The sequence below is a fragment of the Coturnix japonica genome, chromosome 4 (assembly GCF_054131305.1).
Source record: "Coturnix japonica strain WE chromosome 4, WE-NBRP24, whole genome shotgun sequence".
Taxonomy (NCBI): domain Eukaryota; kingdom Metazoa; phylum Chordata; class Aves; order Galliformes; family Phasianidae; genus Coturnix; species Coturnix japonica.
In genome coordinates this window covers 88585654-88610925 of record NC_140666.1, presented here as the reverse complement: position 1 = coordinate 88610925, position 25272 = coordinate 88585654, and the positions used below count along the sequence as shown (strand labels likewise).

The 25272-nt window shown below is 48.9% G+C and overlaps 3 protein-coding genes across 18 annotated transcripts in view; all 3 read left to right on the top strand.

The window, feature by feature from the left end:
* LZTS3 (leucine zipper tumor suppressor family member 3) overlaps window positions 1-7826 on the top strand; it is a 35143-nt gene extending 27317 nt beyond the window's left edge. For all 7 annotated transcript variants that reach the window (XM_015862967.2, XM_085545894.1, XM_015862971.2 and 4 more), the window contains one exon: window positions 1496-7826. In XM_015862967.2, coding sequence (XP_015718453.2) covers window positions 1496-2206 — 711 coding nt within the window. In that variant the 3' untranslated portion in view covers window positions 2207-7826. The remainder of the gene's footprint in view (window positions 1-1495) is intronic.
* A 1873-nt stretch (window positions 7827-9699) lies between these two features.
* Window positions 9700-16579, top strand: FASTKD5 (FAST kinase domains 5). 6 transcript variants are annotated; one of them, XM_015862965.2, is made up of 4 exons: window positions 9700-9764; window positions 10963-11167; window positions 11722-11840; window positions 13857-16579. In XM_015862965.2, the coding sequence occupies exon 4, from the start codon at window positions 13895-13897 to the stop codon at window positions 16355-16357; it is 2463 nt and encodes an 820-aa protein (XP_015718451.2). In that variant the 5' UTR covers window positions 9700-9764; window positions 10963-11167; window positions 11722-11840; window positions 13857-13894; the 3' UTR covers window positions 16358-16579. The 6 variants fall into 6 exon arrangements, with proteins under 6 accessions (XP_015718451.2, XP_085402016.1, XP_085402019.1 ...); XM_085545890.1 differs by lacking the exon at window positions 11722-11840; XM_085545893.1 differs by lacking the exon at window positions 10963-11167 and having other exon boundaries at window positions 9700-9842.
* Window positions 9700-24537, top strand: UBOX5 (U-box domain containing 5). Of its 5 annotated transcripts, XM_085545899.1 has the most exons (6): window positions 9700-9764; window positions 10963-11167; window positions 18722-18818; window positions 19681-20860; window positions 22360-22521; window positions 23694-24537. In XM_085545899.1, the coding sequence occupies exons 3-6, from the start codon at window positions 18765-18767 to the stop codon at window positions 23900-23902; spliced, it is 1605 nt and encodes a 534-aa protein (XP_085402025.1). In that variant the 5' UTR covers window positions 9700-9764; window positions 10963-11167; window positions 18722-18764; the 3' UTR covers window positions 23903-24537. The 5 variants fall into 5 exon arrangements, with proteins under 5 accessions (XP_085402025.1, XP_015718458.2, XP_015718462.2 ...); XM_015862972.3 differs by lacking the exon at window positions 10963-11167; XM_015862976.2 differs by lacking the exon at window positions 10963-11167 and having other exon boundaries at window positions 9700-9842.
* The last annotated feature ends 735 nt before the right edge of the window (window positions 24538-25272 follow it).

The following is a 25272-nucleotide window of genomic DNA, read 5'->3' as shown; positions in this document are numbered from 1 at the left end:
ATCCTTCCATGGACTGGCTAGAAACTTAAAAATTATTAAGGCTGCAGTGGAAAATAGAAAGCAGCTCTAGAATCAAGAAGGCCCTATTCTGATAATACTGATGGAAAGTCAATGAAAGTGGGATTAATTAGGGCTCTGCAATGCACTGTTTGGAGGCATTCAGCAGAGCTTACCTGAGGCATGCTCTAAAATCTCTGCAAGTTGCACGCAGGACAAGCAGGCTGCCTTGTCCCATGCATGTGATGCCTCCTTTGACCAGGTGCTGTGCCCAGGTTTTGTGTGTCTTTCATCAAGTTAGGTCTGGAAAGCCTCCTGATTTTGCACTGGGTAAAACCACAACATGATTTTTGATTTACTGCTCTAGTTCAGTCTGCAGCAGCTAACCCAGTGATAGAGATGCAAAGAGATGGGGATTCAGCTGATGGATCTTGACACCTAAGGTTTGTAGACACCTACTCTCAATGACGGGGATATTCTCCAGACACCAAGAGACTGTATTGCCTAAATTTCCCCAGCACACAACTAAAGACCAAAATTTAAGTGTTTTAATCTGTGAGTTGATTCTTATCCAAGCTGTTCTTCATCATGTATTTCTCTGCCTTTTGGGAAAAGCTAGCCCATGGAGAGCACTTCCACTAAACCCACGACTGGGATTGTGCACTTTTTTAGCTAAGCTGTAACTGTGTCACTGTAACTACAGCTAAACCAGAATGATGTTGTTCTGCATCTGCTGCAGACAAACACTGAGGTGGATGTGGGTACTCAGATTTATGTATTTGAGCTCCAGGAAAAGCTGGTATCTGTAGGTACTGACTGTGGGTATGTCTCCTAGCTCTTCAGCTGCTCACAATGGGAACTGGGCCATCCTGTATCTGCTGATACAGAGACATGGAAACCCCCACGTCCATGGGGAAATGAGGGTTTGGTCACTTTTATAGCTGCCTTTCATCAGTTTTGTTGACATTTGTTGGATTAAGCAGAAGTAGAGATGTGTCACATAATAACTGTGCCACCTACACGGCACATACACACACTGCAGCAGTGGTATTTCCACTAGGTGTTTGTCCAGGACTCTTTGGGAAGGAGAGCATCATACAGCAAATAGGTAATATCCACTGTCTCATCATCCTGTCCTACACACTTAGTGTTTGGGGAGAGCCTGGCTGGTCTCTGGGTCTGAGATATTTCCATCTCAGGTCCATCGACCATTGAGGTCAGTGGGAAAACTTCTGCGGAGTGCAGAAGGTTTAAGTCAGGCACCACAGGCTTGTGGTTATGTGTGAAATGTGAATGGAGGGAAACACTGGTGTCAGCTCACCACTGGTGTGGACCACAGTGCTTAGCTTAGCTGTTTGGTTAACTCTGAAATGACATTAAATCCCTGAGAGCCAAATATCCCCCACAGCTATAGAGACAACCTGTAGGTCCTATAGGACAAGCAAAGGTGGTGACTTCTTGCTGCCTTCCCCCTGCTTCATGAAAGCTCTCCCCACAGGTGTGCCAGAAGGCGGGTGAGATCTCCCTGCTTAAGCAGCAGCTGAAGGACTCCCAAGCAGACGTCTCCCAGAAGCTGAATGAGATTGTGGGGCTGCGGACACAGCTCAAGGAAGGTAAGAACTTCCTCCGTGAGAAGGAGGAACAAATCCTCACCTTGAAGGACTCCTACAGCTCCAAGAGCGTCAACCTGGAGATCTGCGAGAGCGAGCTGCAGCGGAAGATGAGTGAGGTCCAGGTGCTGAGGGAAAAACTGAACCACTGTGAGCTGGAGGTCTCAGGACTGAAGCGGACACTTGCCAGCATGGGACCTCCAGGGCCTTTTGGTGGGGACCTGGCTGAGAAGCTGCGGGACCCACTGGCCTGTGAAAGCGATGAAGCCAAGATGCAGAGGCAGAGCGAGGACAGTGTCAACGCGCTGAGGAAGGAGGTGGAGAGGCTGCAGACGGAGCTGAAGCTGGAGCGGCAGCAACGGGAGCAGCAGGTGATGGACTTCGAGGAGGAGAGGCGCACGTGGCAAGAAGAGAAGGAGAAAGTCATCAAGTACCAGAAGCAGCTGCAGCTGAACTACGTGGAGATGTACCAGAAGAACCAACTCTTGGAGCACAAGGTGAATGAGATGAACACAAAGGCCACCAGCCCACCGCACACTGAGGAGAAAAAAACGTGGACTCCCTCCAGGCTGGAGCGAATAGAGTCCACTGAGATCTGAGGTGGGACCAAGACAATACCCATCACTTTTTTATTGCTGTGCATGTACTACCTACTCAAGCCAGTGGTCTTCTGAAGGATAACACGATACCGTAGGAGCGGTGTGAGGTGGCTTGCACTGAGCTCCATCACCCTTACTCTATTCTTCTGTGCTCTGTAGGTAAATAACTGTGGATGTGCGTTGTTTTTCTATCGATAATGCAACATCTCCTTGTTTGTTTGTTTTTTTTTTCCTAGTACAGCTGGTGAGGGTCAATTGGCTCATTTGTAATCTGCCGTGACTGTTACTTCACTAGAGGCTGCCATCCCCTCTCCTACAATTCACCCCTCTTTGGTTGGTTGTTTTGGAGGGTTGTACTTGGTTTCTTTGGTTTTCCAAGCATTTATGTGCAGCAAAACAGTGCAAATTTGACAGGTTTTTGGTTGGTTTTTTTTTAAGGGCATTTTTAGCCACATTGGCTAATGGAGCAAAGCTCTTGCGATCACAAGCAAACTCACTGTTTTGCATCAAGTATCTTGTCTAGACGATGGTCTTAGTGAAGTCAGTGGGAGATGGGCCATTGATTTCAGTGAAACCAGACATATCTGCACCAGGTGACTCTCTCCTGCAGCCCATGGATAGCATGGTTGCAAGAGGTTAGGACCTATTCGTGAAGCAGTGTGAGCTTGTCCTGGTAACGTAAGCCAACAAGGGGTGCTTACCCAGTAGGAGCCTTGTTTGAGGCTCAACAGAGCTCGGTACATGCTGTGTTTTCCTTTTGTTGTGGTTTCTGTCTTCATTTCTACTTGCTTCCTGGGTTGTGACCCAATCCTGGGAGCATAAATACCCTCCCACCTCTGCCTTGATCCCCCCTATTCTTAAATATATTCATGCTGGATTCAGAAAGGAAAAAACAAACAAACAAAAAAACCCTTTTAGATTCAAGCTAGTTCCCTTCCTCAAGAGTCCTCTGAATTCCCACAGTCAATGGAACAAGGTTTGGGGAAGCCTCCAAACTTGTGGGTTGTTTATGCAAGCAGAAGCTTTAGCAGTTTCCCAATAGTGGACTAACCCATTCCCAAAAGAGAGACAGTTTGGTGCATTCTCTCTGCCCAGAGTCTATTTACAAATGGCATCCAGGCCTCACTCAGGAGCTGCAGGGAGCACATATCAGCACTACCACTAGATTGCAGTGAGGAAAGTGAGCATCAACCTTCAGCTCAATTCTTTGGAATAGTGCCCATCGTGATCCCACATGGCATCATATATTCCAGGGTCAGAGAAAATGCAGGGCAAGCTTAAGAAAACTGTTAGCTCCTAACTCTGATTGTGAGAGCATTCATAAGAGACAGTGCTTAAGATCATACAAGTGCTTATGCTCTGGCAGAATAATAACCAAATCCTATATGTGCACTCACTGAAAATGATGCAGGTGTCAAAAAACAACATTTAACTTTAAAAGGTGGGCAAAGGGGACTTGATTATCCCTTTCACAGACACTTTGCTACCATGATCCGCAGCAAAGAGTAAAAAATGCTGTAAAGTGGGATTTGCACTGACTGGGCAGCAGCCAAAGGATCAACACAAGTAGAAATTCAGGCTCTTTTCCCTAAGGAGAAGCTAGAACAAAGGTAGAATTTGCATCTTGGGATGCCTGTATGAGATGACTTCAGGGAGAGGCTGGCCAGATGACATTTCACCTGCACACCAAGGAAGAACCTCAGGGTGTTGAGAGGCCGAAGACCTTTCAAGCAAAAGCTCGGAAGCCACTTTCCTTCCATGTTCCCTTCCCCTCCATCACCAGATCTGACCTTCAAGCTGGGGTCACATGGTGTTGTGGTGAGCTCCAGATTGAGCAGAGAGGCTGAGCAGGACAGAAGGGACTCCACTGATCTCACCAACCTCCAGCCAAGGTCAACAGATAGTATTATAGGGAGGAACTGCTGGTAGCTGGCAGTGATCCCTGGAGCTGTAGAAAATGGAGATGTGCAATGAGACCAGGGTATTTCAAGACTCCAGTCCTCCACCAAGGACCTGGCAGAAGGTCATTGGCACAGAACTACTTTATTCTGCTGGAATCAATGGAGCAGGTTCTCAACTCCCATGCCAGCCCTCCTCTTTGCTTTGGTGTTTCAGAGGCTGCAGCCTGAGCCAGAGGATCCAAAGACATCCCACATGTGCTGCATACACCCTTTGCAAGTAGATCCTTGGGCTTCTTCCATTCATACACCAGGCTTTCTAGATGGAGCATCACAGTGTTAGGGTTGAAGATGTGACGTCTTGTGTTATCTCAGTTTTCTGTGCCTCTTTTTTTCCACATCAGATAAAACTGCATTGTCTTCCATCCCAAAGCAGCAGACAGGGCCTTGTGTTTGTGAAGGGCTCTTCAGTCCTTGGGCAAAAGGGCAAAGCATAGAGAAGTTGTAAGAAATGCAAGGAGTTTCAAGTTTCAAATGCCTGTCACTTGATGACTTCGAGGCCACCACACAAAAAGCAAACAGTCCATCAACAAAGAGTACCCTGTCCATAGGATGGGTCCAATGATCCATCATAGTTGGGTCATTGTTCTTCCCAGCCCTGTTGAATTTGAAGTTGGTTTCCCATTAACCATCAAAAGAACCAGGCTTTCGGTCAGTAGATCAAGATCACCTACAGTGATTGAATTTTGAGTACCTGATGTTGAGGAGGTGTACATTACAATTAAATCCAGAAAATTCCACCCATAAGGACTTGGGCTGACCAAGCTCTCCTGGTACAAGCAAAGGTGCAAGCAGCCCTTCTTACCAGTTCCTGTGAGTGAAGTTGATTTACTCCACCATCACAGTGAGGCTGCTGTGATCCTGCTGCTACAAGGTGCCCACCCAAATGCACCCCTTGCATAGCCAGCATTTCTGTCTCTGCCCTGGCTGTGAATGTGGTGTCCCCCCGAGCTCCGTGGGAAGGACCAACCCACCCCACTCCTGTCTTTCACTGTGGCACTTTACAGCTTGCTTGAGACAGCGAGCTCTGAGAAATGTGACCAAAGATCTCTGGAAGGTGTTGGACTGTGTGCTTCCAGCTGATTCCCAGCCTTCCCAGGAAGGAAGAGACTGGTGTGGGCTGTGAAAGGGAAGAGGACAGGGTAGAAAGAAGGATACTTCTTACAGCGCCTGGGTGAGGATCTTTCACCAAGATCCCTCAATGAAGATCTGCTCACGATGTTGCCTGTGTCCTGCTGCCCCTCTGCATCAGCTCTCCAGACTCCCCTGCCTGATTTCAGTTCATCAGTCCCAGGTACACTCAGTGCATCTCCCAGTGCTCTTCCCAGACACTTCGTCCATTAACAAGCAGGAGCTTACACTGGTAACAGCTTGCCCTGACCCTGCCCTTAGAGGAGCTTTCTAGACTACTCACATCTCCATCATTTCCATGTCAGCTACATCAGCCCTGTTTTATCTCCATGAGAGATCTTGCTTTTTACTGAAGGACACCTCAATGGCTTTTAATCCCTTGAGATCACTGAGTGGGGCTTCACATCATCACAATACTAAACCTAGCCAGCTCAGAAGCTTCCCCAGTCCTTCCACCCTTTGCAAAGGCAGGGGTGTAAGGGACATACAAGTAACGCTTGATCACACAGCTCCCATGCCACCCATGGGGGTAATGAGGCATTGGGATCACATCCAGCAGTTTTCAGATGTCAGCTTCCCAATCAGATGTTCCACACTGGCAGCACAACTGTCAGCAAAACAGAAACGAGCCTCTGCACTTTCAGGATAAGCCTCCTCCCCATTTTCTTTCCATGAAGGGGGATTGCATCAGATCTGGATCCTGGGACAACCTCTGGCATGTAGGGTTGTGTTTTCAGGGTTCCTCTACAGATCTGTTTTCTAAGCAGAAAGTCTCTGCTTTCTGCCGTAAAGCAATAGATTTTTTTCTAGGGAGGTTTAAAAAAGGACTCTTTCCAACCCTGATACTTGCAGGCAACTCAATGTTCTCTTGAATACCACCAATAACTCCAGTTCTGGACTCTCCTTCAAAAAGCAATGTGAGCCCAGGTCTGGCTCCATGTAATCACAGAAGGTATGAGCCTGGTGATCCCCATTCCTCCAGACAGCCCATGTCCAGCAGGCAATCAGTGTGGGTCCCTGGGGTGTGCAGTCCATCCTTCTTTGGTGCCCATCCCGTGACTGTTACTGGGTGCCTGCAGCCAGTCAGCTCACTGCAGATCACTGACACGGGAGCCACTGGGTCCCCAGAGGTGTCTGAGCCCAAAAGTCTTATTTGATGACAGCCAGACACCAATGGGAAACAAGGCTTTCCCATTCCTGGGAGCCAGGCTGTCCTAGGAACTCTCTCAGAGACGAAGATGCCCATGGTGGCACACGGGTTCCCTTCCAGTGGCTGAAGGGAGCAAATATGTCCAGGTAGAGCTCGGATACCGGTGCAAAAACGCACTGCCACCGGTGCCAAAATGCTGCACAACTGGCCTATGAGTCTATGCAGTCCTTTCCCACACAGCAGTGTCCCTGCAGAGCCCAGTCCAAGGAGGCTGGGTCTCCTCTGAGGTGTCTTTGTTTGCACTCATGTGGACCCGATAAATGCTGTGAGCTGAGAGGTGGCCCCTCAGGACTCACTCTCAGCCTTCACCTTGCACAGGGCAGTACGTTTGCGAGGGTTTCCTCACCCAAAATAGATGCACATTCGTAGTCACCGGTTTCCGTGTCTCTTCTCCAGGAGAATAGGCCCATAAAACCCAGCTCCCCGATAGCGGGACGTCAGGTTGGGCAAACCTGTGCCCCAAGCAAGCCTGTTGTCTGATCTCACCAGCAATAAAAGCCCCGTGGGGGAGCAGCCAGAGCTTTCCAGGCTGTGTGTGTGTGTGTAGGATCTCTGCATCAGACCCTTTGTCCGACGTTTTGGACCTGCCTGACTGTAAATTGAACCCCAGCCTTGTGCTTCCCCTCCTCTGTTTGTTTCTTGAAGCCTCGATCTCTCTCTGCTCTTACTGTGAATTCAAACCAGAAGTGTTCTGAACTCGACTCTGTTACTGTTTGTTCTGCGTTGACTGTTGCTGGTTCTCTGAACTGCGTTTAATGAGACTTTGCTAAAAAATAAATAAATAAATAAAAGAATAAAAATAATAATAATAATTAAAAAAATAGGAAAAAAAATTATATATATATATCTATATATAAACTTAAAAAAATAAAGTATTTAAAAAGAATTCCATAAGGTTGGGTGTCTCTCCTGTCCACCGATCACTTCCAAACACTGTTGTCTTGACTTTGCCTCTGGTCAGTGTATTTAAAGAGAAGAAGAGGTTGAAAAATGAAGAGATAAAATGCAGCATTCTGGGCTTTTTGTACAGCGGAGGTGTATCCATTTAGAAAACTCTTGTTAGAACTATACCACATTTCACAACCTACTGCTAGTCTGTTGTATGTTTCCATGGGGTTATAAAGATGTGAAGAGCTACTGCCTTTGCGATTTTCTACAGTGAAAATATATATATATATATCTGTACAGAGGTATGTATATATATAAATATATATGAAGATCTATATGTATACGTATCTCTCACTCTCCTCTCTCTATCTGACTGTGAAGGATTTTTATTGAGCAAAATAAAATGGAGAAAGGCCCCCTTTTAAAAACCTGACTGTGTGGCCTGGCTGGTTGTGTTGCAAATGGGAGAAGCAGCAAAACCATGAGGGATTTTGGGAGGGACGTGGGCTGGGGAATGGTGGTGCTTTGATTTCCAACTTTGATGATCTTATGATTCATTTGAAGTCTAACCTTGGTTAGACTAGATGGGCATCTTCCACAGCTGACTGAGCAACACTTCTCATAGACATGGTGCCTCTCAGCCCCACTCAGATGGATCCAGTCCCCTACATGTGGGCAGATGATTCACTTCCAAATCAATGAATTCCTCCCATATCAAGCTCACCCAAGCTGACCCAAAACCATTATGAGGACAGGCATTACTGAGCCAGATAAAACCGCAGTGACGTGTCGCTTCATACTTAAATGCAAGCAGCCCATCCAAACTTGAGTCACACCTTCGAGGTGGGGCCACAATAGGGATGACAAGACCCAGATGGAGATGTCAGTCATGCCCAAGCACTGTACACCCAACATGAGCTAATTCTACTCCATTCCCATGCCAAGATCTCACCTATCTCCTTACACAGGTGGGTCACCAGTTGGACTTGCTGGTCCTACAAGTCTTTTCCAGTGTTAGCGATCCTATGATTCTATGTGAGCTATCAGCAGGTCTGTGTCACAAAGAAGGCTGATGGTCTTCCACAGAATCACAGAATCACAGAATGACCCGGGTTGGAAGGGACCTCAAGGATCATGTAGTTCCAACCCCCCTGCCTAGCAGGGACACCAAACATACACCAAACATACACAAAGCAAATGGGATCCTGGGCTCCATCAGGAGAGGGGTGGTCAGCAGGGATAGGGAGGTGATTGTCCCTCTCTACTCTGCTCTTGTGAGGCCCCATCTGGAGTACTGTGTCCAGGTGTGGAGCCCTCAGTACAAAAAAGACATGGAGATTTTGGAAAGGGTCCAGAGGAGGGACAGGAAGATGATCAGGGGGCTGGAGCACCTCCCCTATGAGGACAGGCTGAGGGAGTTGGGTTTGTTCAGCCTGGAGAAGAGAAGGTTGCGGGGTGACCTCATTGCAGCCTTTCAATACCTGAAGGGAACTTACTCCCAGGAGGGGAGTAAACTCTTGGAAAGGGCTGACAATAGCAGGACACGGGGAAATGGTTTTAAGTTGAAAGAGGGAAGATTTAAGTTGGATGTTAGGGGGAAGTTCTTCACTAGGAGAGTGGTTAGGCCCTGGAACAGGCTGCCCAGGGAGGTTGTGGATGCCCCGTCCTTGGAGGTGTTCAAGGCCAGGTTGGACGGGGCCATGGGCAACCTGATCTATGGGGTCTCTATGGGGATCTATGGGGTCTATGGGGTCTCTATGGGGATCTATGGGGTCTATGGGGTCTCTATGGGGATCTATGGGGTCTATGGGGTCTCTCTGGGGATTTATGGGGTCTATGGGGTCTCTATGGGGATCTATGAGGTCTATGGGGTCTCTATGGGGATCTATGGGGTCTATGGGGTCTCTATGGGGATCTATGGGGTCTACGGGGTCTCTATGGGGTCTATGGGGTCTCCTGGGCAACCTGATCTAGTAAAGTTTGGTGGCCCTGCTAGGCAGGGGGGTTGGAACTACATGATCCTTGAGGTCCCTTCCAACTCGGATCATTCTGTGATTCTGTGATATAGGGTGCTCAGGGGGATCCTATTCATGGCCATAAATCCCTACACAGAGATAAAAGGGGTCGGACACAACCTACAGCCCAGCAGCTCCCCCTTAGGGCGGCCCAGAGGAGCCCCAAGATGGCGGCACCCCGCTGTGGTAACGCCGGGCCCTCATCACGTGACTATAGTACGGCGCCACCTGCCGGCACCGCGAATCTCTTGCCTTGTCCTCAACCGGCTTCCGTACGACCGGAAGTACGTCATTATCAGGTGGCCGGAAGTGGCGGAGGGCGGTAGGGCCACAGCCGGCGACGGCGCCGGGCCCCGGTGAGTGCGAGCGGGCCCAGGCCTCGGGCTCAGCCTGGGGTGTGTAGGCCTCAGCCTGGAGCCGGCTGGGCCTTGGGGGTGAGCTGTGTGTGGGGCTGTGTGGGGCTGTGTGGGGCTCTTAGGCCTTGCTGCGGCCATGGCGGACCTCAGGCCTGAAGGCCTTTGGGGTGGGCAGGGAGGTGGGGGGGAGATGAGGAGATGTGGGGGGAGAGGACACCTCGCTGCTGTATTGTATAAAGATATATATATATATTGTATATATATATATATTGTATGGGGGTGAGGTGCTGTTTGTGCTGCTGGGAACTGATGGGAGCCGAGGGGATGGTGCGGAGCTGCCAGGTGTGGGTTACTCAGCCCCAATGGGCTGTACATGGCAGTGGGAGCGGCCTAGAGCTGGGAGAGGAGCTTTGCTGAGAGGGACCTGGGCGTCCTGGTGGACGACAGATTAACCATGAGCCAGCAGTGTGCCCTTGTAGCCAAAAAAGCCAATGGCATAGTGAGATGTATTAAAAAGAGCGTGTCCAGCAGGTCGAAGGAGGTGATCCTCCCCCTCTACTCTGCCCTGGTGAGGCCTCATCTGGAATATTGTGTCCAGTTCTGGGCTCACCAGTACAAAAAAGACAGGGATCTCTTGGAAAGAGTCCAGCGGAGGGCCACTAAGATGGTGAAGGGCCTGGAGCATCTCCCCTATGAGGAGAGACTTGGGGAACTGGGTCTGTTTAGCCTTGAGAAAAGAAGGCTGAGAGGGGACTTGATCCAGGTTTATAAATACGTGAGGTGTGGGAGCCATAGTGGTGAGTCTGGTCTCTTTTCAGTAGTGCATGGGGATAGGACTAGGGGTAATGGGATGAAAGTACAGCATAGGAAGTTCCGCACGAATGTGCCAAAGAACTTCTTTACAGTGAGGGTGACGGAGCACTGGAACAGGCTGCACAGGGAGGTGGTGGAGTCTCCTTCTCTGGAGATATTTAAGACCCGCCTGGACGCCTACCTGTGTGACATGGTGTAGGGAGCCTGCTTTGGCAGGGGGGTTGGACTCGATGATCTCTAGAGGTCCCTTCCAACCCCTACAATTCTGGGATACAGCATCACCCACTGGTTTAAGAGGTGCTGTGTGGAGCCAGGAGTTATACACAGTGATCCTTATGGGCCCCATCCAGCCCTGGGTATTTTATGTTTATATTATCCCTTCCAGGTGAACGATCCCATCCTGATCCGTTCTCACCTGAGCAGACCTGGTGTTGCGAAATAGAAAGAAATGGGCCAGTGATGTGATTTTTCCTTTGCACAAGTTGCTGGGCAGGAGTGACGTGACATAGAAGCCTTCTATGACATAGAAGGGGGCCATGGTAACAGGAGCGTGTACCTGTGAGCCTGGATCGCTCATGGACTTTGCAACAGTGAGTCTGTTTGGGTATTTCCAAAGAACATATCTCAGGCTCAGATGCACTTATATCCCCTCTCACAGAGCTGGAACCCAGAAGCATGTGGCATCTCCCTGGGAATGTCTGTTGTCCTGGTGTTCAGCTCCATGTTGGTTGGGGAACTGGGCTGTAAAACAGGCACAAGCACAAACACAGAGATGTTTCCATCCCAAAGGTTCTCCACAATGAGAGTTCACAGCCTGCATGGCTCGGCTCCAAGGCTTTGAGCCTTTTTGGAGATGAGTCACTGGGAGAGAATTTTCTGGGTAGTTGCAGAGGTGGAGGGGAGTTTGGACACTGTTAAATGAGAAGTGGTGGGAGAAAGAGAGGCTGATTACTGTAGCAAGGAGAGAGGAAAAATGAGCAGAGGTATAGGTCGAGTTGGAAATGCTATAGAAATGTAGATTATAACAAGTTTGGGCACTTGAAGTTGGGCAAAAAGCCACGTGGATATGCTTCTTTCCAAGGTGGTTGATGTATCTTTACCCATCTTCATTCCTGCTTTGTTTTCTGCATGGTCTTTTCCACAGCTGTTTTGCTGAATGTGGGACAGAAGAAGAAAAAATAAGACACTTACTGAATGTCTTCCTGAAGATGTCACAGAGCTTAATGCTAAGCAGCGTGGATGATGTTCTTAGCTACGTACAACGTTAGTCGTTGGTGTGCAGACTCCATGACTTTGATTCTCTGTCTCTGAAGCAGGGCTGTCGCTGCAGGGAGGGGGTGGTTTTGGTAACAGTGCAGTGCTGGATTTTGTAGGTGGTGTTGCTTTTCAACAGCAAATAGAACACGTTTTAAAGATGTGCCTGCCTTAGTACTGCTTGCCTGTCAGTAGTAGAAAACTGGATAGAAAATGTGCAAAGCGGAGTCAGACAAGAAAGTAGCCAGCAGAGATGGAAATTACATTTTAATCAGACATTTATATGCAATAAGCTGGAGAGCTTTGAAATCCAGTGCTTTCTTGCTGCTGCTTACAGCATTAGGAGTGCGTTGCTCTGGGCTGGGAGTTTAGTGCCCCAGTTCTGAGCGAGCTTCTTATTTCCTATGCTCAACTAGGCAGTGGTATGGAAGGGACAGAATTTCTCCTGCCTGTCACAGTGTCACTTCTCATGGCAGAAGGGAATGTTTCCATTCTTCTCCCTGGCTTTTAACACAAGCTGGTGGAGAGGATCTCAGAGAACTAAACTGAGCCACTCTGCTGTATGCTAAGGTAGATCCAAAGCTCTTGCCTGCCCGTCCTGCTCCTTTCTTCTGTGCAGGCAGTAGCTGTGATGCTGCATATCTGCTGAGCCCTTTGCAAAGCAAATGCGTGTGTGCCCTTACCCTTAGTCTTCTTCCTCTCCCCACTGTTGTTCTCTCAGAGGCAGAGTGTCACATGCTGTGCAGTGGCATCAAGGAAATGAGAAGCTGAAGACTCAAGAGCTCATCCTTGAGCACTTCCAGCCTTTCCTATGGTTTATTTTATTTCTTCTCAGTTCTGTGTGGAGATGCTTGGACAAAAGCACAGCCATGTCAAGGCTGCACGGTTAGAGAACAGCCTTCAGAGAACAGCAGGTGGCTTTTGCCTGTTCCAGAGCACAGATGTGCTTCCTGCCTATTGCTGTTACTGACTTTGCTGCCATGCTCATGGCATGGAAGTGACAGCAGCGGCTTCGGCAGGGAACCACCAGACAGGCAGCTGTCTGCATCTGGCACTTACAAGGAGCAAAGGTTGCTGCTTAGACTCTCCCCAGCATCCCTCCCTCTTTTCTTACCCTCTTTCCCCACTTTATTCTCTCTGGGAGGAGCCAATGCTTCACCATTGTGCTAGAATAAATCCAGTTCATGTTCAACCACATCCCACTGCAGCTTCTCTCCTACTCTGCAAAAACAGTATTCGTTACACCTCTTCCTCATTGTGCTGCTGTAGGGTTGGGTTTGCCTGCTCTCACAGGGCATCTCAATCCACCTCTAACTCAAGGAGTGTCTGTGTTTAATTTATTTCCCCGGTGTTGGGAGAACAGAAGCTAATGTGTTTTGCCTCTGCCAGGCTTTGGTTTATTTGGTTACTTGATGCCCTGTGGTTCTAGCATGTGCCCTCCATGCAGTGAGAGCACAAGTGATTCTAAAGGTGAAAACTCCTGCTGTGGTGTTGGACACACAAGATGGGATAAGGGTGTGTTACGCAGAGAGCTGACCCGGTGCTTTTTTTCAGTCTTGTCTGAATCATTGTAAACAGGCTCATTTGGCAGCTTGTTCATGCTGGCAGCACAAAGCTTAACTCTTGACAGATGTCTCATCCTCACCCTTTCTGCTGTAGCTGTTGTAGACAGGAGTTGGGAAGGCACCTCCTAACACTGGGAAAGGCTCCCGTGCCTGAAGAGTGAAGCTTTTATCCTTCCAGTTCTCACCTCCTCAAAATGCAGCATCTTGTAATAATCTGTTTCTTCTTCCATGCTCTTCTCCCATGTTGTTTTGGGGCTGTTTTTCCTTGACAAGTGCGTGCTTGTCTTGAGCTGCCTTTGCATGATGTGATGCTCCATAGTGACGGCGTTACGGCCTTGCAGGGAAACAGCTGCTCTCACTAGGGGAAGCACTGCCACCGCTTTCAGTAATGAGAAGGTTAGGTTTGAAAGCGCTTCGTGTTAGGTGGAAGCCACTCATTCTTCGTCTGCCCTTTTTTCAGTACCTGGAAGCAATTGTGACCCCAGTAAATTGTGATCCATGGCTACGGTGTTAATACGCCGAAGATTTCCAAGGCTGAGCAGGGTGACTACATTTTTGACTACTGCCAAATGCAAGGCTGAGAGCGGAAGCAACGAAAGTAAGCAGAAGGAACAGAACCCAGAAACACCCAACAGCAGACCTGAATCCACAGCCACAATCCAGTTGGTGGATCCTTTGGACTACAGAGTATTGTATAATCCCTCTGCCTATGCCAAGAGCAGAGCTGCCTCCCAGCAGAGTGCTGCTAGGAGCTGCAGCCAGGCTCTCACTGATGATTCCAGCAGCTCTGGTACCTCACAGGTTCAGCATACTTTCACTGCCACCTCTGCTCAAGCTTCGCCACCTGTCAGAAATGCCCTACCAAAGCCCAAACTGCACCTCAAGCAGACCATGCCAGCACGACTCTCTACAGCACAGACCAAGAAGGAGGAGAAGGAGGTGGCAGAAATAGAGAGAACAGAGATGCATGACTCCAAGGAGGACCCTCGTGTGTTCCAGCAGGGGAGGCCTGAGTACAGATCTCTCAGCTATGATAAATTTGAGCCAATAGAGACTCTCCCTTCAGCAGAAGGTGACTCGATATTGCACAGCATACTCATATCCAAGGGCAGCCACAGCCCAGGAACTATCAGTGATTATTTTTGCAAGCTGAGTCGTTTGCCAGTAGAACAACATGCAGAGTTGATGTCTGACCGCAGGTTTAAAACCCTGTGTGGCTGTGCTATTGAGAATATCCAGTCATTCAGCACTTCAGAGCTCATTGACATCTTAAAGGCCTGTGTTCGTTTGGTTGTTCCACCCACTCACCCTGTGCTGAATGCCTGTGAGAATGAATTCTGCCGGCGTGTGTGGGACATGAACCTGGACCAGCTGCTGCTGGTGGCAGATTGCTGGCGCTGCCTGGGGCGCAGCGTGCCTTCCTACCTGAGCATTCTGTTCAGCTATGCCAACATGCATTGGAAAGAGCTCACTTTGCCCCAGTTTGTTCAGCTTGTTTATATCATCGGCGAAGGACGCAAGTCACCCGCAGACTTGATGCAGAAGCTGGAAAGTGTGATTTTGAAGTACTTGGATTCCTGCACCTTGGAGGAGGTGGGTGCTATTTGCTTAGGGCTCTTCAAATCCATCAGTGGGATCTCTGACCATGTCATGAGAAAGATTGCGGACAGAGTCTCCCTGGAGATGGAAGATATGGGCACTTACGCTTTAGTGAACGTGCTTAAAATGCTCCGCTACACTCGCATGGATCACCTGCCCCTCTTGAAGAAACTTGGGAAAGTTGTCCCTGCTCGAATTCCTACAACAAACATCCAGGGTATCATGCACATAACTCTTAGCTGTTCATCCCTACACTATTATGATGAAGGCATTTTGGCTGCTGTCGCCACGTCTTTGCCTTCCAAAGTGACTTACTGTCGCAGCAAGGACGCTGCCAAGTTCTTATGGTCATTTGGATGCCTGGACTACGAACCTCCAAACGAGGAAGAGTTTTACTCCAGCCTGATAGAGCAGATGCTTAGAAAACGCCATGAATTTGAGAAGTTTCCAGAGCATCTCCTTACTGGTTTGCTTGGCCTGGCATTTGTCAAACGCTTCCCAGAGGAGCTGATAGATTATGCTTTGAGGGATGAGTTTGTCCATAAAGTGAGAGGTAGTAAATATGAACTCAGAAAGGACCTGTTCACCCTCGGTAAGAGCGTTGAAATTGAGTGCCCGGGCTACCAAGGCAGCCGTCTTTCACCTCAGCTTTATGAAGAGATGACTGAGATTGTTCTGAATTTTGCAGAGCAGGAAATCTTTGTCAGGCCTGAAATTGTGGAAGCCGTGTCTCTTCTCAAGAGCATGTTAGGTGGCCCTGAGTATGTGAAAAACCACATGATTTTGCCTCACACCAGATCGAGTGACCTGGAGGTTCATTTGGCCATGGATGGGCATCCCATCCCTTTCAACTCAAGCGACACTGTTGCAAATAAGAAGCTCAAAGATATAGGAGTCAGTCTAACAGATGACCTAATGGCTCAGCTTATCAGAGGGAAATCTAACAGCCATTCTCCTACAGAGGTGCAAACTGAAGCCGCAGCTCCTAGACAGGAGCAGAACAAAGCACCAATGCCATGTGCATCATTTTTGGGTGGACCCGTTGTCACAGACACCAGGTTGCAAGTCATGACTCCATCAGGGAGCAGCCCTGGGGCCTCCCCTTCTCTTGTCCCCCTCCAGCAGCCCCAAGGGGTGAGGCTGGCCATTCAGGTGTCCAACCGTAACCATTACTGCTACTCGTCCAAGCGGCTCTTGGGGCTGCACTGCCTGAAGAGGCGGCAGCTGCGGCAGCTGGGCTACGTGGTGGTGGAGCTTCCCTTCTGGGAATGGTTCCCCTTGCTTAAACGCACGCGCTTGGAGAAACTGAGCTACCTCCATTACAAGGTGTTCAACCCAATGCTGCTAAGCCGGGCTGGCTGACAGCCCAAGGTGTGCTTGCTTGGGGGGCTGCTGCAGCCTCCCAGGTACTGGTTAGGAATGATTTCTGAGTGCTGGTCTAGATATATTTGGTGCTTTATGTGCTGAATCTGCCTTGGCATGTTAGATAATTCTGCTCTGTTCGTGATCATGTGTCCCGTGCACTTTGTTGTTACCTCGATCTGCAGATGCTGCCTTGACAAATAAAACCTACCTTCATATTAATTTGCTTCTATTATTACCATTTTTTTTCCCCCTCCCTCTATTCTTAATGAAATTTGATGGATTTGTTTGCTCTGAGAGCAGAACAGTGTCGTGTTATTTAGGAAACAATTGGGATAGATGCTAGGGATCGGTCTGTTCTCCCAGATAACCAGTGATAGGACAGGCGGTAATGGCCTCAAGTTGTGCTCCAGAGGGTCAGGTTAGATATTAGGAGGAATTTCTTCCCTGAAAGAGTGGTCAGGCATTGGAATGGGCTGCACAGGGAGCTGGTGGAGTCACTGTCCCAAGAAACATGGAGATGAGGCACTGAGGGATGTGGTCAGTGGGCAAGGTAGGGGTGGGTTGGGGTCTTTGAGTCCTTTGTAATCCTCGAGCTGTTTGTTTCTCTGGCTGATGCAGCTCTGTGGGTGTTATACTTTAACAGCATTCGTAAACTCACAACCTCCTTGATGTCACAGCTGCCTGGACTGTCACTGACAATTGTTTTAATTGGCAGAGGTTGGTAGGAAAAGAATAACAGTTTAGGATGTAACCTCAGTAACAGCCTCAGGCCTGGAAGGAGCTTTCCTGTGTTGCCAGGTCACAATGTGACTGTTCTGAGTCACATCACTCACCTGGCAGCACACCTGCAGGACCCCCAGGGATTTGGGACCCCCCGAGGCAGGATTTCAACATCAACTTGTGAGGATGAGGTCTTAAAATGATGAGTTTGCAGCAAGGTAGGGGTGGAGGTGCCTCTTTGCTCGTTTTCATTTAAAGAAGATATCACCATGGCTTGTTATGTGCAAGTGCAACAGTCTGCTCTGTTGGAAGGGGATATGGGAAAGGGTTAAACTGACTTAACAGGCAACAGGTTCAAAATGAACCTCAGAGCAGTCGCTTTGTCACACAGCAAGTCATCAGCCTTACTCCCATTAGATGTGAGTGAAAAAGTCAAAGCAGTTCAAAAGCCTATTTGAGAAAACTCCTCACTGCCTCCCCTTGTAGAGATGGGGATCAGGCTCAGAAAGGCAGGAAAGTGATGCTGGATGAGCATCAGTTCATGCTTGCCCAGCACCTGTGTTACTGCAGGTCGCTGTCAGAGAGGATTCTGGGGTCGAAGAGGGGCTGATCAAAGTGAGGAGTCACCATCCCCTTAGGGGGACACATGGTGATGTGACACTGAGGGATGTGGATCAGCGGGTGCAGTGAGGATGGGTTGGGGTTGCACTTGAAGCTCTTTCCCAACATTACTTGTTTATTTGAACACACTGAATGTGCAACTCATCCTACAGCAGGGGAATGGGACTAGACGGTCTTTAAGGTCCCTTCCAATCCAAGCCAATCTATGCTTCTCTCTGCGATTCTGAGCTGTATCTCAGATGCTGAACTAACAACAGCACTTGAGAACCATTAAAAGGCTGAGAACCATTAAAAGGCAGCTCATCCTGGAAGTAAGCAGGAGGTTCCTGAGGTCACCCAAGGCAGTGACATATTAAAACTGAGGTTAATGTAAGGTTTAAGCTCCTACCTCACAGATAATTTCATTCTTAAAAGGAGTTGGATGTAACCGATGCGAGTCACGTTCTTTCAATGAAGATGGTGCATTCACTTCAACACTGTCAGAAGAATCATCTCAGTGTCCAGAATGCAGATAATCTCCCTTAGAGCTATTAAATGCCCTCTACTCCCCTGGAGCTATTCATTAGGGGTTATTAATATTGGTGTTTCTTCTTTGCTCCCTGAGCCCTTGGGAGAGCCACATCTCCTTGCGGCAGCACTGGCTGCTCTTACCCTCTTTGGGGCCTTGGCATGCAGTTACACCCTGCTATACTGTGTTCTGCTCAACTAGGGCTGCCAAACCTCCTGCATTGAGCATTCAGGTCTAATCTAAGCACCTACTTTAAGCATAGGTAAGAGGTTTTCAGTAAAAAGAGCCATTTTCCAGCTTTTGATGTTTCTCTGCAGGTTCACGACTTAATGTTTTTAACGTGTTTTTCTTCCAGTTCCATCTCTCCGCAGTTAATGTTGGCCTCACCTCCCAGACTCGGATCTGAGCTGTATTTTAAGAGCTCCTGAGCTTGTAATTCACGCAGGTGCTGTAACACAAGATCCTTTCACAGATCACTGATGCTTTTTTGCCTTTTATTTCTTCTTTTAAAGCTGAATCCGATGCTGACAAACTGAGCTCTCTCCAACTGCAAAGATGGTAATAAACGTCTGTCTCCCACAGTTCAAGCCAAGGATTCACTGCAACAAGGTAAAACTGGAAGCTGGGGTGCTTTGGGGAGCACCTTGGTTTGCCCTTACTGTGCTTTTATTAATTAACGCTGACTCTGCTAGTTAGTGGTAGAACACTGTGGCCCTCTATGAGCGTTCTGTTGTGACACACAGTAATTATTGGAGGAAGATGCCCTAATTTTGCAGGATCTCGTAACAAGGTGATGTTATGTGCTCACAGATGCGTGTGCTTTGACTCTAGATGTTCTTCCATGCAATGTCACAGCTTTCCCCTTGCATAGTAGACTATGCATCACTCGTCAACGTTTGTTGAACGATCTCTATTTATTAATATGAGGACTGACACAGAGCTTTCTCAGTGTTGGGCAGGTTGACCCTAAGCAGGACAAGACATTCTGCTATCTGAGCCCAGAGGTTTTGCAGAGATCCTGGAGCTGGCTGATTCAGAGTACATTTTTACAGGGCACGATGAGCTGACATAACGTTTTGGTGCTGTTGAAACAGGGACAAGATATCAGGAGAATGTTCATTAGTATGAGAGTGGTGAGGTGCTGGAATAGCTGCCGAGAGAGGCTGTGGATGCCCCATCCATCCCTGGAGGTGTTTGAGGCCAGGTTGGATGGGGCCCTGGGCAGCCTGGGCTGGTGTTAAATAGGGAGGTTGGTGGCCTTTCCAACTTAATCAATTCTATGATAACAGAGGGTGCAGAGAAGAGTCTGTGGGACCACGTGGCTGGGAGGAGGGCAGGAGTAGATCTGCAGGGATCTCTGTGTATGGAACCACAGCCACAGTTCCTCGCTTGTCATCTTAATTGCTTGTGAGATGAGTTTACTCTTTACTTTCATTCTTTAATTTAAATGTGGGTTTCTCTTGCAACGCAGATTTCTGCTGATGGTTATGAAGTGGAGAACCTGATCTCTGAAGACCTTGCCAGAAGGAATCGTGGTTTCCGCAGCGAATACTTTATCAAGCCTCCGGTCCATGTCACTATCTCTTTTCCCTTCAACATTGAGATCTGCAGGATTAACATTGATATCTCATCCGGAGGATACCAAGCCTTCTCCGGGCTCGAAGTTTACACCTCTACCTCATGCAATAAAACCTCTTGGCAGAGCCCCGAGGCTCAGTTCTCAGGTCTGGCCGGTCAGCCTGTGTCGGACAAAGATGTTTTCACACTGGTAGGCAAAGCTGTCTTAAAAAATCAAAGCAAAGTGACATTTGGCCACAGAGGCTTCAAGCCGAGGCCTCCTTTCCTTCAGATGGAAAATGTCCTCTCCTACCCCGGCGCCGTGTCTCAAGACCTTTGGAACAAAGGGCCTTCCTCACTGAGCAACGTGTCGCACCTAAAAATCTGCATCACCCACGTGGCTGGAGGTGGCCTGCCTGGCATCAAGAGGTTGGAGGTGTGGGGACAGCCTGCCAAGTCGTGCCCACAGGAGGTGATTGAGGGCATCTTTCAGGTGGCTTCGCAATGCGTCGCCCAGGATGTTGGCACCCTCAAACCTGAGCTCTGGACACCCATGGAGAGCGATTGCGTGCCCTTCAGCACCAATGACAGCGAGCAGCAGGCCCTCCGTAAGCTGGTGGACGTCATCCAAGACATCCCTGAAGAGTTCTTGGACCCCATCACTCTGGAGATCATGACCTTCCCCATGCTCCTGCCATCCGGGAAGGTGATTGACCAGAGCACCTTGGAAAAGTGCAACCGGAGTGAGGCGTCTTGGGGCAGGGTGCCCAGTGATCCTTTCACTGGGGTGGCCTTCAGCCAGCACTCACAGCCCCTACCTCACCCGACTCTCAAAGCCAGGATAGATCACTTCCTCTTACAGCACAGCATTCCTGGCACCAACCTGCTCGGTAGAGCTCACGCCTCCGAAATGCTCATACCTTCCTCTGTAACATCTTCTCTGAAAAGGAAAATGGACTGCATGGATCCCAGTTCTGTGCAGCCGCTTTATTTTTCTTCTACAAACTTACTTGTCACATCTACCTCAGAGAACAGTGCTAAAAAAATGAAAACTGACAGTGACTCGCATTTGATCCAGATGGACTGTTCTACAGGTACCTTGGCTCCATAAATCACTTGTGTTTCTTGAGTGTCTTGGCAGCCCAGGGCCAGCTTTCCAAGTCAAGAGGCTCCCATACAGATTCCCCTGCCGCCTCCTGAAGGTTTTGAGGCTGTTGTATCGATGTCACAGGAGTGGCTTCATCGTCTCATTCACATCCCCTCTCAGCCCAACCTGCTGTCATTTGGCTGGTGGTTACTCCCATTCTCACCTCTAGGCTTGTTGTTCCTCCTGTGTTATCTGTGCAGTCTGTTTCACAGCCCTCTTTTTAGTTCAGGTTGCTTTGTTTCCCTTTAGGGTTTCATTTCTCTTTTCCTTCTTGCTAAAACGACAACCTTGTTCTCATAATGTGCTGGCTTGATTTGAAGATGTCTCTTTTTATCATGCCTGATTTATTAGCATATATTAGATGCTTGAAGTTGCAAGAAAACATGCAGTAATGGGGTAAAATAAGTGCTTGGGGTTGATGGGATGGGAAGACCCAATTGGGGTAGGAATTGAAGTGAGGAGAAAAGCAGGAATGGGGCAGCAAGAGGGCCAACCCTCTGGTCAGGTAAGTTGAGTTTCCCTTTGAAGCAGTGGTCTGTAATGCACCAAACAATGGTCCCTGGCTTCTGAAAGCTGCTATATTCTGTGGGTAATGCTTCAAGAAAGCTTAAGTGGGCATTTGACTTAAAAACAACTTTATTGAAGACTTAAAGTAATTCATTTTCATCAGTACCAGCAACAGCAGAGGCCGGAGTGTGTTTTCCTGCCCTGATCCATTGTTCCATGCTGTAGGAAGTGGTGTGGATTGCTGCAGGCTGGGTCCTGCTGCTCCCAGGGAGACGTGCCTGTATGTGGACACGGGCACAGCCTCAGGGGATCATTCATTGTCAGCCTTGATTGTTGCAGTGAAATAAGGCACGCAGGATCCCTGTGGGAGCTAGGTTTAGTAGAATTAGTGATGCAGGCACTGTGCTCTTAATGCATAGTCTCAATTAACAGCAGGACTTTGAGACTGCATCAGGCAAAACACTGCTGTGCCCCTCAGGAAGGATCCAACCCTGTACCTTTGGCTTTATCCATTGATGAAACTCTGGTTTTCAGCAGCCATGAGAAAAAGGGTTGTGCCTCTGATTTTGTTAGCAGCCTCAGGGCTTATGAGGATGGTTTCTGGATCGTTTGTCTTTTGACCTCATTCAGGCTTTGAGATATAAGGAGGTGCCTGAACGTTGGGGAAGCAGTTGAGTGGGTAGGCATGGCGGCCATGGGTTGACAGTTGGACTTTGTGGTCTTTTTGACTTGATGGCATTGCTGTGTGAATCTGGAGGACTTTTCCTCTCGAGGGCTCATAGTTGAAGCGTTACATCCCCATCTTGACACCGCGGAGGGGAAGAGGCTTCTTCAGAAAACAAGTGGCAAAGCTCTGAGAGTTGTAACCGCAATGTTTCTGTTGCGTACCAGCAGCCTTTACCCAGCACCTGCCTCTCAAACTTGTGCTTCTTGTTGCAGATCTGCTCTCTCACGAACAAAAGCTGTCTGAGAGCCTGGACACCGCCTTGAACTCGGCACTCAGCTCCATGCCATCGTTCACAGCCAAGCTGATGAAGAGCCAGCAGCAAGTGCAGGGCGAGGGAGGCTGCAGCACTTCGTGGAACACGGGCAGCATCCTTGGTGAGCAGCAAATGGGAGAGGAGAACAGGGATTGGGTTTATAGGGAGAGTTGTGCTGCTGCTCAGCATCTTTCCATGCCTCTTTGGCCAATGAGCCACGGTTGTTCTCAGAGTCCCATCAGATTTTAATGTATATATACTAGTTGTGAAGTAAGATGTGTTGATCAATGGCACCACCATCCAAAAGGATCAGTTTGGGATTCAGAGAAGCTGTGTTGGATGCCCTCGACCTTTAGATGCCCCTCCACAAGTGGATGTGCTCATTGCTGGCTGCTTCTCCCCCTTGGAGGAGGCTCTCGTGTCCCTGAGGCAGGGCTGAGATGGGCAGCTCCCAATGGCTGCCTGTCTTTTTGAATAGCTTTTGACTGTTTCACAGTGGCATTAAGCCATTAAGCTTTTTACTGTCCCCTTTTAAATTGCTGCTGTTGAAGAGTTGACTGAGTAGCCCTTTATAGGCAGCATGTGACAGGAATGCAAGATGATGCCTACAGTGTTTCACACGGGAATGGGGGATTTTGCTTCAAGTGCTGGAAAAGAGGAAGGGAGGTCAATTCAATCTCAGTAAAAGTGAATTGTCATTTGTTAAAAGCCTGATGGTGCAAAGGCTGATGTGATCCAGCCCCTCCTGAAGCCAGACCCTTCCCTTTTATATCATAGAATCCTGATAGCAGCCTTTCAATATCTACAAGGGGGGCTGTAAGAAACAAGGGGGGTGGGTTCTTGAGCAGAATCTGCTGTGAAAGGACATGAGGAAATGGTTTCAAAGCGAAAGAGGGGAGATTTAGATTGGATATAAGGAAAAGGATTTTTATAGCGAGGCACTGGCACAGGCTGTTCAGAGAGGTGCCTCATCTCTGGAGACATTCAGGGCAGGCAGGATGGGGCTGTGAGCACCTGATGAAGCTGTGGGTCTCATTATAAAAGATGGGAGTTGGACCAGATGGCCTTGAAAGGTCCCTTCCAACACAAATGATTCTAAGCTTAAGGTTGGAGACCACTAGGATCGTCTTGTCCAGTCCTTAACCTACCACCATGCCCACCAAACTTTATGGTAGGCTTGGAGAAATGAGGCTGTGGTTCTGAGCTATGGGCACCTCCAACACTCAGTGCTCAGCTTGGGGTGGCACTTGTCCCACGTCCCTGACCACGCTGCTTCTCCTCTTGCCTTTTCAGAGCACGGCAGGATCAGCCAGACCCAGGGATGCACATCCTGCGGCAAAACCTTCTCACCTTACTTCAAAACAGAGCCCATCTACCAGCTTCCCTGCGGCCACCTCATGTGTCGCCCGTGCTTGGCTGAGGAGCAGAAGGCTCTGTCCATCCTATGTGGGAGCTGCAAGAGATCGGTGGCCACTCACGACATCAGGAGGGTCCACTTCTAACAACACCTCGGGAGGAGAACAGGAGCTGCTGCTGTCCCGTGTGTCTGTGTGGGTTGTGCGAGGACGACGGCCAGATGAGCATCGTGGAGAGGTCTCCTTGTGCTTACAGAGTAATGGGGGGGGTTTAGAGCATTGCACCAGAGCAAAAAGCGATCTTGAGGATAATAAAAGCCATAGCTTCTTTAACAAGGAACATGTATTTATACAGAACTGATTTCCAACTGTCGCACCCGCCCTCTTACCACCATCCCAGTGGCTCAGTGGTTAGCATAGGTGCCTTTTGGACAGTGAGTTTAGCTTCCCTGTGAGTTAAAACCCATTTCAACATATGACGAGCAGCCATTCGGCCGCGGACCAGGAAACGTCCTCGTGGTTGGCAACGTGCAAACGACCCAACTTCTCCCCTCCCCACCCCGCTCCCTTCGCTCATCACTCATCCTTCCCCACTGTGGCAAGGCAGGAGAGGAGCAGCCAACGCCTGAGTGCTGGCAGAGATCTCATCCTGCTCACGTGGACTCCTGTAGAAAAGTCATTGCATTACACAGAACGTCCCTTTCGGTTTCTGTCGTGTGACCGGACCGGCTCCCGTCTGGCTGATAGACATTTAAGCCTTAATAAAATTATGGTTAAAGTCAGTTTCTCTCTCTGACTCGTAATTGGCCTCGTTGTGTGCGTTAATGATGTCGTGTGGTGAACCTGTTGGCGGAGCGCTGAATAAATGGGCTGGATAAAAGACCACATTGACACAAAGGGAAGAGCTGTAGCCCTGCAGCTTTCAGAGGCGTCGTGGCACAGCCTGGTGAGCTCTCACCATTGGGGTTTGGGGACTGAAGCTCACATATCCCACCCCGAGGAGTTCTGCTCTTCAGAGGGATGCTCAGAAAAAGGCCAGAAGGAAAATCACTTGGATGCTTTTTGTCTGCGGCGCATCCTGAATGCAGCGAGGTGACAGCAGAGGGTTTTGTCACCTGCACACCCCCCCTCACTGCTACCACTTCATTGATAATTTCTCTCTGCAGAGCCGACATCTCTTACTGATGTTCTCTGCCACTTTCTCTGGGGTAATGAGCCTCCAGCTGAACCACCTACATGTAATACCTCTGTTCTCTCTCATAACAGGCGCTGCCGTGCTGAGCAGCCCATAAAGTTTGTGGCTTTCTGCTCTGAGCAACTAGCAGCTCATCAAGCAATTGGAAACACCACTTTGTGCTGGCACTGAGCTGATCTTTCTCCTTGTTTGCCCCAGTGGGCGTTTGTCATCCATCTCCATTTGTAGCAAGATTAGAAGCCCCCTATCTTTATAAATAACCAGATTTCCTTAAAGTGCCACCATTTGGAGGCCAGCAGAAATCCTGTTAGGTGTGCAGCGC

Excerpts from the sequence above, each read along its gene's own strand:
- FASTKD5 (XM_015862962.2), top strand. The coding sequence starts at position 13,895 with ATGGCTACGGTGTTAATACGCCGAAGATTTCCAAGGCTGAGCAGGGTG.
- UBOX5 (XM_015862972.3), top strand. The coding sequence starts at position 18,765 with ATGGTAATAAACGTCTGTCTCCCACAGTTCAAGCCAAGGATTCACTGC. Across the intron at positions 18,819-19,680 it reads CAAGGATTCACTGCAACAAG|ATTTCTGCTGATGGTTATGA; the intron begins GTAAAACTGGAA and ends CTTGCAACGCAG. Across the intron at positions 22,522-23,693 it reads GAACACGGGCAGCATCCTTG|AGCACGGCAGGATCAGCCAG; the intron begins GTGAGCAGCAAA and ends TTGCCTTTTCAG.